Here is a 14,875-nt window from a genome sequence, read left to right on the forward strand (position 1 = left end):
CCATCCTCAGAGGATCTCAAACCCCCATGCATAAAAACCCTAGGCCAGGCGGCCTGAATTCCATCTTGACATTTCTTTGAGCAGTCTACTGCTCTGGGTGATCTTCCAAGCTGAATTATCCTATGACCTATCCTTAAAAATAGGAAATACAACATTCCCAAGTGCCTAGCGGAAAGCATATTACTCTTTCAATGGGTCATCCACCTCCTTCATCCTTCATTTCTTTAATGGGCGCTACAGCCATTGAGTAAGGATACAAGATGAGACAGTTGTTGGAAGAAAAACGTGCTGAACACAGGCTACAAAAGAGAACACTGAGATATAGCCCATTCTCTGTTAAATCTATACTTTGTGCTCTTCCTTGTGAGAATGGTAATAAATTATTATTATTATTATTATCATTATTATTATTATTATTATTAATAATAATAATAATAATAATAATAATAATAATAATAATAATAATAATAATAATAATAATAATAATAATGCATTAATAAATAATAATATCTTGGTAATAAACCAAGATGACAATCACAAGGCCTTCACCTTCTCCTTGGGAGAGAGCCCATGTGGGTACCTTTGTGAATGACCAGCAGGAACATTCACTACCCTCAGATTTCTCCTTTTCAGCTGGCAGTGCAAATGGACAGATCCCAGCCTCCAAGGAGGGAAATCAAACCTGAAGCCTAGCAGCAGGAAAAGCAAAGGGAAAGTTCTTCAGGCAAAGTGAATACTAGTATTTCCAGAATCACAGAATGAAACAGGTTGGAAGGAACCACAGTGGTTCATCTGGTCCATCCTCCCTGCTCAAGGAGGGCTAACCTAGAGTAAATTCAATTATGAAAAGTACTCAGACATAGTGAGAAAAGGCCGCTTCACTTCTTGAATTTGAAAAAGAAAAAAAAAATCCAAGACTGCTCGTTAACTGCTGTTAAACAGCATTGTTTCCTCTCTGGAAAGCATAATACAGAGCTAACTAAATTAAAAGTTTCCAGTTATTTCTCCATTCTCAGGATGATCTTGTGTTAGGCAGAAAGAAGGGCACAATTCAATATTTCTCAAGTATTACTGGGAATGGGAAAGACCATTGTTTAGAAAACAAGCATTATATGTGATTTGCTTAGGTTTTTGTTGTTCTGTTGCCCTTTTTTTTTTTAAGAAAATCGAGCTCGTTCTCTGCAGAAGACTAAGGTTAGAAAAGGTTAGAAATAAAGGTTAGAAATAAACTTTATATATGTGTCATCTCAAGACAAAAATGTTTGCTTTACCTCAGTATTAAAATGACTGAAAAAAACTACACTGGAAATCAATTTAGAAGTTGCAACTACTTAAGAATATGAGCTGTCTCCAGAATTCAGCATGACTTAGAAAGGAGAAATTGAACAAAGAGTATTAACTCCTAAGTTTCCTCTACAAGTGTTTACAAACCATGTGAAGTTAAATCTTTCAAACTTAGCTGTAAGAAACAGTCTGGATATTGGAAGTCTGTATTTGCCCCTAAATACTGTTCTGTAAGAGGCTCATGTTTATACCCTCCTTTATTAGGAAAATGCATTTTGGTATTTCTGAATTCAACCTGTTTCAAGAGATGAGGATTCACAGAAATACATTAGGAAACTAAATAGTGATTTTTCAATTCTGCACCTGATGTTTTAAAATGTTTGCAGCATACTTAGCAGCAAATGCTTTAATTGAGAAGCCTCTGCAAATTAAATGTAAGAACAAAAATTTGTGTATATATACACATTTACCTTCTTCCACTGTCTGTACAATGGCTCCTGAAGAACTCCAATTTGTTGTAAACCCAAAGCTGCGACTGTGGCCAGGTCTCTGGTTTATACTGATTCTCATTTCACTGTACTGTTCCTGAAAAAGAAAACATGACACTACAGTATCTGGTATCCCAGGAATCTAAATGAGGGAAAGTTTATCCTCTAAATAAGTGAGGCTGCTCACAATGTGCACTTTAATCATCTATTATTAGCATCACAGACAAAGGAAACAGTACTGAAGTCAGTTAACTAACTCATTTGCTTTTTATTCCAACAGATGTGTTTTCAGTTCACATTTATATTTTCTCTACACATACCTTTCACTCTGCATTTCTGTTATTCTAAATGTTTTACAACACAATGCTAAAAAATTTTAAGAACTTGGAGGAAATTAAACCCCTAAATCATTCTTTGTGGATTGTCTTGTGAATTTGTGACATCTACTTCCTCCTCAGAGAACATGAGAGATGTGAAAAAGCTAGATAACCATAATCAATCTTATTTTTTTTCATATCCTATCATAAGAATCATCAGTTTCCTTTAGGCTCAATGCTGCATCTAGGATTACTTGGGTGCACAATCATCTTCTTGATTTTGTGTGAAACACTACCAGCTTGCTATGGATTTTGTAATACAGGCCTTAGATAATAAAAAAAAAAAATCTCAAAATCAGCTAAATCCAGATCTTTATTGGACTTTCAAGATGCTTTCAGAATCTGAATCAAAAACTAACATGGCCATTTTAAACAACAAGAATATCTGAATGGGAAAACATTTTGTAACACTTGCTTTCAATCCCACGCTATATTTGGAGCATGTGTTGCATACATTAACATTCCAAGGTAAGCTCATTAAAACTATTAAAATACCTAAATGCATGCTACACACTTCATCAGCATGACACTGACATTGAGATAAAAGGGGAAAAAAATTAGATTTTTTCTGTCAAACAGTGTTAAGATAGATATATTCCAGCAAATGTGCATGGAAGGGACCCTGCACATTTTTACACACACATTAAATGTACGCCTACATTTCAGCTCCCTAGTGACCCAGCCTTCCTGAAGAGTCGGATTAATTTTCCCCAACTTAAAATATTTACAAGTCTAGAAACCTTTGCCAACTCCTGCAAGCTCCTCTGTTGTAAGATGCAACAGGCAGCTACAGCAAGCACTGCACAAGCAGGTGCAGCCAGCCAGAGTCTCAGGGAGGTGCAGCCAGAGGTGGTTTCAGCAGCACCCAAGAACTGGGTAGAGAAGAAAACGACAGAGCACGGCATCATCCCAAGGTATCATCTCATGTTACAGGAATGTTCCTGGGAAAACACTCCCCGTTACAGCCCAGGGTAGAAATTCGCTCTTTTCTTCACAACACAGCTACTGGCTTGCAAATGCTCCCAAACAACCTAAGTCTTTAAGTGAGTATATTAAAAGTGAATCTACTAAACAGGTTAGCACACTGGGCTAGAGAACATACAAACCTTTAGAGTCTGAGTGTATTCCTGGAAATTACTACTGGTGTTAATTTTTTTTCTCTCACCATCCCAACATCAGATCTATCTCTTGTCAGAGTAGTAATGTGACTTTGTACACTGAACTTTAACACTTTTATAGGTCATTTTTAAAACAGTGCTCCAAAGACTTGGTGTTATGGCCTTGATGGCTAGTGAGCTCTATCAATCTCTCTGTCAATGATTTACAAACACATCAAATGGAACTTGCATTCCTTTACTTGGAGCTTGGTAGGTTACATAATACAACTGAGTTGGTTTTTTTTTAACTTTTAAAAATATCTTCAAAATCCACCCCCCCCCCCCAATATTACTCACTTGTAGGAGGAAAAATTTATAATCTTTTAACTAATGACAGGAGAAAAACAAATGGACCTAGTGCACGCTATTTTCATTTGCCTTGCTTAAACAGACACTAAGAACTTGTATTGAATCTGTCAGTTTTCACTGATTAAACCAGAAATTCCTCTGCCAGTTTTTGCTACAACACAGAAAAAAAATCATTATCTCATTATCTTTTTCCTTATACAGCAATCACAGTTTCAAAAAATTATGATAAATTCGTTAAAATGGCCAAGAGGCATTAAGGGTATTACACTGCAATGCATTTCTTTTCCACAAGTGATTAGGAAGAAGAATGTTTGGAAGCAAATGAATTTCTAAAAAAGTTGTTATGGGAAGTGATTTCATCAATCAGCATCCAAAGTCTTATGACCTTCAGCCAAGCAACTGGCACAATTAAGTTTTACAGCAGGATCAGGAATGCAAATCTGTCAAGGGTTATGAACTGAATCATCAGATAGCACAGAAAGGTATTTAGCCATTTAAAATTAAAACTATTGTTGGTGAAACATGCAATCAGTTGGAGGAAACAGCACTTAAGATACATATTTCAAAAAGAACACTGAAAGACCCAGCCCCTTTTTCCAACAAGCACATGCACAAAGAGATGGTGATTTACTTCAAAATTAACATGAACATTTATTAGATTCAAGTAAATAGCTAAAAAAAAAAAAAAAATCCAAGCCACAACAGATCAACAAATGGAAAAAAGGATAGTATGATACTAATGTTTATGGCCAGCCTTTGAAAAGCTGATCTTTATTTTCCACCACCAGTTTAAAAGTGCAAATGAATGCTACAGCAGCTCAGATAATTCATCTAACTGTCACACCTGATTATATGAACAGTATGCTAATTTGGAGAGTAGCAAAAACTTTGCAAGCATTAAATATATGTAGAATAACTATTCTGAATTAGAATGATAAATAAAATTAAGCACATGACAAAATGGATAGGGGAAAATTCAGCAAAATAATATTTTTTTCTTCCCCTAATACTCTCTTTCCCCTAAATTAAATCAAAGGAAATAGCAAGTCTCTGAGATGTCCTCTTACTACCAGAAAAATACTTGCATTAGGTGTATTTTAGTTATTTTCTCTTTTATTTTGCTGTGGCATTCAGTTACACCAAGTAATCACATTATTTCCACACTTACCATGGATTTTGAATCCTTAGGCTCTGTCAGAGTTGCAGTTTCTGCAGAAGATGCAAGTGAAAGAGAATCAGGAGGAATGCCATACTCTGGCTTAGGAATACTACTTCCAGCATCTTGGTCTTGGGACTTTAAAGGTAATGCCAAACTAAGAGGAGGTGTTGACTGAACACCTTTTTCCTCCTCTTCCTCCTCACCTCTGCTTCTGAATGCACCAGTGGAGAGAGGGTGTGCAGAGTCTGGTTGTGAAAAGGAAATGCTGGTGAACAAAGTTTGAGTTCTTTTAGCTTTTTCTACTTCTCCATTGTATTTCTGAGCACCATCCATCTAGGAAAAAAAATGACAGTTTGGTAAATAAGTGCTTTAAAAAAGAAATCCTTGAATCTTTCAGTGTTTTTTATATTTAATAAAACCACCTCCTCCTTTGAAGCAAATTCTGGTTCCTGTACCCATTGTTAATTAATTGTTAAGTAACTACTTAGAAAAAAATTCTTTTTCTCTTGAAATGCTTGCAGAACAAATAGTCCAAACTTGAGATAAACTTGTTAAAGTCATCTGCTTAGAATTATTTACACTCTTGCCACTTTTTTTTAATTGAAACAAATAAGGATTTAGGAGAAAATGATGAAAATCATCATAGTAATGGGGCAGGAGGAAATTAATTTCATTGTTTCAGTTCTTTAGAGTGTAGACAAAATTTAGCCTAGCATAAAATTGCAACAAAGTCAGCAGAGCAGAGGAAACTTTTATCACCTGAAAAATTTATCTTTAACACTTAATTATATTAACCTGGCTCCAGATAATTACCTCCAACAAGTTTTTTGATAAAGCACACAAAGGACACTTACTACAAGTAATAAAAAGAATATTTTATGAAATATAGCTGCCAGCTTTAATTCTAGGAGTGTATTTAAGCACAGAAACACAAGCAAACATCTAAAGCCATGACAGAGCTTCCTGCTCTGTTAACACAACCGTCATCACACAGGAGGCACTTTTTAAACAAAACCAAAACACTAAAACTACTGTTCCCCCAGCTGTTAAAGATCCCAAATTTACAAACTTCAGGAATGAAGCAGAATTTTACCGTGAACGACCATGGAAGTGACGAGATTCCTCTTGAGTGAACACCAAAAGGTCTTGGTGTAACCACAGATGTTAACCTGGAGGTATCAGTTTTCTGGAAAGTTGTCGGGAGAGAAGCTGAAACCTGAGCTGACCCAGTTTGAGCATTCACTGAGTAACGAGTGGACAAAAGCGCCGGGCTCTGCTCCCGCTCCAGGCTCTCTGGAGGAGCAGGAGCTTCTCGAGCAGCCAAGCTCTCCGGCAGGTTCTCCTTGGGCGGCTGGGTGGCGTACACACTCTTACTGTCCTTAGTGCTGTAGGATGTATCTTCTTCCAAACGGTGAGCTTTGGCTGCTGACCAATCTTTAGCTGCTGTGGAAGGTGCTTTGTCTTCACTGAACACATCATCGTTCAGTGAATATGCCCAGTTGTGCTCCTGCTTCTGCTGCTCATGGGACTCCTGATCTCTCTCTTCCCTATGGGAATAGAGCCTGTTAAAAACACCAAAGTGACCTGACAAACAGGCAGGCCTAAAGTCTTTCAACTAGCAAATGCTTAAGGCTGAGCATAAGCCAAATAATACATCTCCAGCAAACAAAAATTAATAGCACCATTTAAATATATTAGAATTTTAATATAATTTTTATCTATCTTCTTCCATCTCCTCCCCAGTTCAGCACTCTCATAGCACTCAGACATACTACTGTCACATTATCAGGCTACCACCATGACAGAAATCTTTGCCAAGAAAATTATATAGCTACACATAGCTGTAAATGATACAGATACACATACGTCCAAATTACACATCCTCAGAAATTCAGATTTATTTAGGAAAGAACAGGAATAATATAGTCCCATAACACTGCCTGAACTGTGCAACTGTGCTCAATGTTTCTGAAATGCTGAATTTCAGATACTTAAATAAGACAGTTCCTTGAAATTCAGCTAATTATTATTTTTTGCTATTCATTCCTTTGTCATAAATGAACCACCACTACAAGGATAAACTTTAAAACATCAGTTATAGGATTCTTATTGATTGACATTCAATACAATTAGCATCCATACTTTTATTCAATCAACTAAGTTTTGTCCTCACAAATAAGTAAAAAAATTAAATATATCCAAAATATTAGATTTTTTTTAATGAATAAATGTCATGTGCATATTACCTTCAGCTCAGTCATATGTGCATTTGAAATAAATAAATAGATAGATAAATAAATAAGACTGTCACCAGTAGAGATGGTACTGTGCAGTTTACACTTTTTACTCTTCAGAAAGTAAATACCAAGAGGAAAAATTAGGGATGAAGGGGAAATCAAGTAAAAGTTTACAACCCTGTGACATAAATTAAAATTCTGGCTGCAGTTCTCCACAGTGGCTAAAAAAATAGCAAATGTAGTGGTAGAAGGAAGATAAATAGTTAACTTTATCCATGAGTAAAAAAGGCAGCTATCCAGTTCAGTGCTATTGTTTTAACTAATTTAAAGAGAATGCAAATGTTGATTTCTCCATACTTTTATTTATGAATAGCAAAATAAAATATCATTTATAGAGAAAGATGCTTCACATTCTGCGCAAACAGCACATTAGAAAACCATATTCAGCCCTTCAATTGCCTAGATTTCTACATTTTATTTTGCAACTAAAATTGTCAAGATCTTTGCAGAATCAATTGCAACTTGTTGGTAAAAGTGGCTCAAAAATTTAAAGGAATAAAAATGCTCAGATTTATGTTCTTACACATAATACTCCTATTAGGACTATTACCTCTCCTGCTGCATTTCCTTCAGTGACTTGGTACTCCTTCCAGACACCTCAGAGGCTCTCCTTTCAATTTCTTCTCTCTCTTCCTTTTTCTTTTGCAATTCTGAAGTGTAACTCTTTCTACGACTCTTCCATTTTGCTAGATCCTGTTTAAAAGAACACAAACATATACCATCAGATTTTCTCAAGACCTCATGGACTTACAGAGGCATCCCATTACATGCTATTCATTGGCCTGATTTTATTTGCATGCCTGCAACAGAGCCACATTTTCATGAACCTTTCACCTAAATGATAAAGGGGTTGTCATGTTCTAGTTAGGGCTGCAGGCTCACTGCCTCCTTAAGTTAACAATTGCAATTACTGGACTTTATGCTATTTCACCCATTTTTTCTCCCCTTAACATTTTCAATTTTATTCTATACTTCACCAATCACACATAATTGAAAACTAATGCAAATGCAATCTGTATTTCTCTGTTGAGGGCTTTAGAGTTTAGGATATCATTATTTTTCCAAATCACTACTATGTTAGACTGATACACTAACTTGAGAATAAATATGCCTTAAATTCTAAACTGAAAACAGATACTTCTGTACTTTCTTCATTTCTGTAAAACCACAATGTGAACTGGCAATATTGTCCATGAAATACCAGAGCTGAGTTAAGGGAAGTATTGAGTATTAGAACTGAGATGCATTAAGCAAACAACTAGGAACTTCTTGTTTGGTGCTCTGTTCTTAATTTTGGCTTCTTGTTGATACTTATTGTCAAGCAGAGATTTTAATAAATTGAAAAGTCTTTAGATATGCTTATGATGCTGTGCAAAGCTACCATACAGTTTACAAGCTGGATTTAGGACAGCATTATTACAGGATAGGAGCCTCAAGAATTTGCACAAGGAATTATTTATTCCCCTTTCTCCCAGAGGATCAAATACTCAGACATTCCAATCATTTCTCCAAAAAAAGTATGCAAAAATTGCAGATAACACATGAAACTATGCCCTAACCTCTCTTTATGTCCACAGAAATCAAGACTGAAGGCTTTATTACAATACATACAAAGTGCAATCCTGAAGCATTAATCAGAAACTTAGGAGGATATTTAAAATAATTTTAGTTCTGCATTAAACAGAATGTCCCCAAAAACTCTAGCAGCTGCATGAGATGAATTGTTTTAGAAGACAGCCCCATGAATTGCTGCATACATGCCAAAGCTTTTTTACTAGGGACACTGAAGGCCGATGACAGGCCAGGCCCTTCAAGCAGGGTGCACAAGGAGAGGTGAGGAGTCCTTACTTCTTGCCACTTTAGATCTTGTTCGTGTAACTGTTCTTTTATCTTCTGCAGCTCCTCATAACGGATTTTGCGCAGTGTCTGCAGCTCCTCTGCACTGACGTCATTCAAAGATTTACTCCTAGAAAGGGAAAAGAGAACTCAGCTTTATAACATCCTAGCCCTCATTTACAGGAGTGAAACCTTCAGAGAGAGAAAAAGGTTTATATTAGTACAACTGAATGCTCATGAGTGTTATTTTGAATGGAGCAGGAAACACATGGGCAGCTGATGGGATGTGCTGTGGTACCAACACGCAAGTCATTAGTTGGGTATTTGAGCAAATAAAATCAGGTTAAGGGAATAAGCAGCTCTGTACATCTCCATGCTGATCATTCACATTGACCTCCTCCTAGAACACTGCTACTTCTGTTTTAACTTGCTATTCTCTTTATTGATCTTGTTTCTTTCGTTGACCCAAAAGGCATCCCCTATCCCCAAATCCAAATTCCCACCCTTGGACTTCTCTCCTGTAGCACCCACCATATCACCTCCCGTCCTTTCCTTCCTTCCAAATCAGTTATTGATGCACATTTCCAAAAGATTAAGAGTCACACACAACCAAATGCTCAGTTCATGGATGTCACAGGCCCCACTAGCCTATGCTGATCCTCCCCAAGCCTCTGAGATGCTTTCCATTAAAGCTGGGATGGCCAACACAGCCATCTTCCTGATAACTTCTTCAACATGGCTACAGTTTCCCCCAGGAACTCCTACCTGTGAGTTCCCTTTAACCTAAATTCCTCAAAGCTCACCTTTCACGCTCTCCCCCACCACATGCTTTTTTTTCCTTTATTCTTTCACACTGCAGTGATAAACATAACAGGACATTTAGTTTCAATATAGGACAAGGCTCCTGATGAGATTTGACCACAAGCCTCTGAGACAGTAAGCAAAATGCAAAATGTTTCATCATAAGATTCAATGATGTAATGCAAAGGGAAAGCTAGGTTTCTAGGGCTTGGAGGGTTTTTTGTTTCTTAGTATTCAAAAATACCTTTGCTTTCATTTATCCAAAGTATGAGTTATATAGAGGGATGCAATTAAGATGTAATTTTCCATCTGATATGATGAAAATAAGATTAAAACCAAAATAGATTCAGCACAGAGCCTTGCTCTAATCTGTTGCATTCCAAGAGATCTCTGAACTAACAAACCAGACTCTCACTTCCTCCCAAGTGGCTGAACTCACTTTCATTGGTAACATGAGACTGACCTCTGGCCTCTAGAAATAAAGGCTTGGGCATTAACTCATCATATCTGTTTGCTTATCTATTTTCTGAATGAGAAGATTGCCAAATGCAGCAAAAATCACCTGGTTGCTATTGCAGAAACTCCTGTTCAGTTCTTTTCCTCATTTTTTATGCTTAAGTTATATCACACGTAGAACTGTTTTAGGGTAATCAAATGCTACATTGACCTCCTCCTAAGGCTGTATCAAATTTGTTCCAGATGAGTGCAAGAAAACTTACATAACTACATTTACTATATCTGCCTGCAACAAAACAGGAAAATCTTGACCTAACGAAAATATAACCTAAGAAAAGCTATATTCATACCATGGAACTGGATCTTAGTTTTAATTTCAGTCTAAACTGAAAAACCTAACTAGCGACTTGAGTCTTCTGAGTCTCCCTCTCCTAACATCTAACTTTTGAAACATTTTGGAAGTGTTCAGTAATTTACCAGATTTGTCTCAGAGTAAAAATAGGGAAGCAAATAAATAAATAAATAAATAAATTTAAATTTTAAAAAATCAGTAGAACATACATTCCAAAATACTTAACATGCCATCACACAATAAGTGGAAAAATTATTTCTCTTTGAGTAGCAGTTCATAATAAACAACATCTAAGTTCCCATTACACAAATCTGGAAGTTTACCACTGAGCATTCAATAACCTGGAAGATATAAGATAACCCCAGACCATTCACCAATCCCATGATAAATACCACTGCTGTTAATCATTTTCAAATTCTAGCTGTACAGCCTTCAAAATAAAATATTTGTTAATATCCATTTACACATTTTGAATGTTTAAAAGCCTAATTTAAATACAGAACAACACATTTTTCACTTCAGCAGGAATAAAACATTAGAGCTCATTTTCAAAGTGCCTGATAACCATAAGTTGAATACATGAGACAGCAGAGAGAACTTTTGCCATACACATAGCTTTTATCTCACATTCATTACATAAATTGCAAAGAACAGAACAAAGCATCATGCACAAGTTTTCAGCATGAGTTTTTAGCTACTGTGCATGCATAAACATGAAAAGAGGCCAAAAAAATAGCATTACAATCTTTCAAGCTTTTATAAAACTTACCCTTGCTCATCAGAAAGCTTTTGAAACAGTCTGAGAAATCAGAAACCAAAAAAAAAAAGAGATTCAGTGTCTTAATATTGATAACAACATTAACAGCATTAGTAGACCAGCACTCTCACTAAGTGATGGGGAAACTGAAAGCTTGGGAACCAGCCAGCATGGAAAAGCACATCAGGAATTGGACACCAGTCAAAAAACACACCAGGACTTGCATGATGGGCAAAATTGGACAGAACTGTCAGAACAAGGCTGCCTGCAAGTTTCCAACACTTTTTATTTAGCAATACTGCACAAATAGAGCCTTGTGTTATTTCTGCACCACTTATTCATTCCAGTGCTGCTGAACAGCAGGATGTTCAAAAAAGACTCATTTCAAGAAAATAAAATCAATGCCAGCTTGAGTCCCAACAAAAGTGTGGCTTACAGAGGCTGTTCTCTTGTTACTTCAACCATTTCTGATACTAACTGAAAGTTATACTTGATGTGTACCAGAATAAAAGACCCTAATAGAAGTTTAGAATAATCCCTGAACACACCTAATCCAGGGCAATTCAAGAGGATTTTTAATATTCTTGAATACGAGTATTTTATAACATACCTATTCAATTCTACTGAATGAATTTTTAAAACATGCAATATTTCCAAGCACTTCAGAAATATTTCTCAGTGAAGCTTGAAATTTGTTAACAGCATTAAGCTTAAAAATTAAATGCAGCAACATCAAAATATCAACTGGAACACAGAAGAGTCTTAGTCACAAAATAATGATGCACAGCTGGGAGATCTGCAACTTGCAATGCCGTATTTTCAGAGCTAAGCAAACATTTGGAACCCCACTCTCCCCCAGTAAATACAAAATTCAAAGGAGAGATAGGAACTACTTAAGAGACAGTATTCAGTTAGACAAGAGAAATTTTGAGGATACCAGGAAAGAATTCGGGGAAAGAATGAATCCAGACTGTATGAAAGTAGGAGGATAGTAATGGCAGAATAAAATATGCCATGGTGGACTTAATATTACATAGACACACAACTTGCATGCACCATGACTTTGGGCAGGCAAAACACTTTTTTTACCTCATCTAATTATCTCAGAACTGTAGCAGGACAGTTTACAAGCATTTTTAAACTTAGGTGCAAGCAAGAATATCAGAATGCACATTTCCAGAATTTGTCTTTAAAGCATTCATGTGTTTCAGAAATGTTTTTATGTATTATCTTGTAGAATAGAAGAAATATTTCTAGCCTCCATAGTCATTTGAATAATCACTACTCCTGTTCAGCCATGGAAAGAAAGTTATGCAGAACATTTAGCCTGAGGAAATGATAATGTATTTTCTCCAAAATGGCATCCTGCAACTAGAAAACTTCTTAATCTTTTGTTGAAAATATGGTATTGCAGTCATGAGCTTCTATTCAAAGCAAATAAAAAGCTTGTTCGAGGACAACACGAACAAACAGACTGGCACTCTACGAATGGTTCAGCACAGGATGATGCTTTTCTGAATGGGAAGGGTTCAAGGGCACTCAATCTGTGCAGGACACAACCTGACCTCTCCACCATCTGCCGTTTCTTGTGTCTAACTTTGCTGGCTTCCCTGATTGCTTCCCACTTCTTCCAGTCTTCTTCACTGCATGGACCTGGGATAAAATTTACTGGCTGGACGTTGCTTCCCACTTTCCAAGATTCAATCTTGCGGGTCAGCATATCGTCCTTCTTATGGTGTAGAGATGGTGACAGCACTCTGCCATTGCTCTTCCTTTCCTCTGGTATCGCATTTTTTTCAAGTAAACATAGAAATTTGGACCGGATCTCTTCTGGAAGACTCCACGGATCAGGAAACAGTGCTGGGTGATACTTGTCAGGAGCACCTGATAAAGGCACCTCTTTTTTTTGAGAGAGGACTTTACGAAAAATCATGTCATCCTTTTCCAAATCTGGAATCACAGTTTGGCCCTCTCGGGGTTGCAGAATTATCTCACCCTCTAGGGGAGGCTCCTGCTCAGAGAATTTCTTTAAATACCGGGGGTCTTGAAGAACAACTTGATTCACATGGAAAGCCCCAGTTTTCCGAACAAACAAATCATCATTTTCCAAATCTGGATACAGATATCCATTCTCCTCATCTCCTTGCTGGCCTCCTGGTATAAAGGAAACATTCTTTCTACATTTTATGAGCCTAGGGCCAGAAGTGGGATCAATTCTGGTCTCCATTTCAGAAGACACGTAGTCAGTGTATTTTTGCAGGGCCTGAAGTAACGAAAACTGACTGAAGCATATAAAACAAAAGGAGGGAAGTAAAAATATCATTAACTAGCAAGAGACAAGCAGATCACAACGTATTGCAATAGAAATTTGGTTTAGACTTGCAGTATCCCAAGCAGAATGATGACACCACTTGGCATTCACCACCACTGACTGTAGCTCAGCACACGCCAACCAACACAAAGGTATCCCGGCATCCTAACCTGCTCAGAAACATCACACTTACATGCTCACACACAAAGCCAGTAACCCTATGCAGCATGTTACACTTTCACATTTACATCTTTCAGAAGGCCAGCAACTTATGGCTACATTAAAAGAGAAAAAAACCCCAAACCCAACAAACCAGCAAAACAGTAATAACCAAAAAAAGCACAGCATCACGGGACGTGGTTTAATTTCATTTAGCTGTTGCATATCCAGCCATCTCTTTCTGATGCATCAAGAGAACAGCTCATGCAGCAGTATCAACCTGGGCTGATCAGAAGACTCCAAGATTTTTCCTTCTGCAATCTGTGACAATGAGCTTCCCACATATTCAGCAGTTGGCTTATAATTCTGATCCCTTCTGCAGCTACTGTTCCAGTCAAAACTTGGTCTTGGTTGATTAGTTACAATGGTACAGCTTTGTTTGTAGGCAAATTCCTCATCCTCAGAATCTGATCTCTTTCTACTGTGTAGCAGCAGAAAGAATGAGCAGAGGAGAAAGAAAAAAAACCATGAAGTGTAGTCACTGAGTAAAATGCACAGTGGCAACAGTGCAACAGTATAAAAAAAATAATATTTCAATTCTTTTAAAAAAAAGAATAAAAGGAAAAAAAAAACCCATATCCTGCTGCTACACTGGCAATGAAAATTTAAAAATTCAGAGTCATAGACTACACTTTATTTAGGCTTTGCACACAGGAGAGAAACAGGCATGCATGAAAACGCACCTGAACCCTTGAATCTCTTTATACCAGGGTTTGAAAGAGGATTTCTTGATTTTTTTCCATAGCAATTCCTCCTCTGGAGTCCAAAACTTAGGAAGAAATTTGTCAAAAGCAACAACTGTATTTGGCGCTGAAGAACTTAGCTTGCGAAAATAGAGATCATCTTTTTCAATGTTTGGGATGCCTACTTCTTCCTCGTCCTCATCACAATACCCAGATAATTGTGAAGGATTGTTAACTCTTGGTTTGTTTTCCTCTTTAGTATCCAACTGCCTCTGCCTCCTCTGGTTACTGTTCAAAATATCCAATCAGTTAAGATATTTTAGGAGCAACTTGACATAAGCAATGCAAAAAGACATGCTTTTTGGCACAGGAGCTCAGCCTTGTGAATG

The 14,875-nt window shown here is 37.0% G+C and overlaps 1 protein-coding gene across 17 annotated transcripts in view; it reads right to left on the bottom strand.

Moving 5' to 3' along the window:
• Positions 1-14,875, bottom strand: part of LMO7 (LIM domain 7) — a 131,296-nt gene that overhangs the window by 26,656 nt on the left and 89,765 nt on the right. For 9 of the 17 annotated variants that reach the window (XM_084201433.1, XM_084201422.1, XM_084201437.1 and 6 more), the window contains 7 exons: positions 12,839-13,555; positions 11,286-11,315; positions 8,920-9,037; positions 7,622-7,764; positions 5,868-6,336; positions 4,784-5,107; positions 1,755-1,869 (listed from right to left, as the gene is read on the bottom strand). In XM_084201433.1, the coding sequence (XP_084057559.1) occupies positions 1,755-1,869; positions 4,784-5,107; positions 5,868-6,336; positions 7,622-7,764; positions 8,920-9,037; positions 11,286-11,315; positions 12,839-13,555 (1,916 nt within the window). The remainder of the gene's footprint in view (positions 1-1,754; positions 1,870-4,783; positions 5,108-5,867; positions 6,337-7,621; positions 7,765-8,919; positions 9,038-11,285; positions 11,316-12,838; positions 13,556-14,875) is intronic. The other 8 variants (XM_084201435.1, XM_084201431.1, XM_084201438.1 and 5 more) reach the window with 5 other exon arrangements.

The sequence above is a fragment of the Fringilla coelebs genome, assembly GCF_963513975.1.
Source record: "Fringilla coelebs genome assembly, chromosome: 2".
Lineage (NCBI taxonomy): Eukaryota > Metazoa > Chordata > Aves > Passeriformes > Fringillidae > Fringilla > Fringilla coelebs.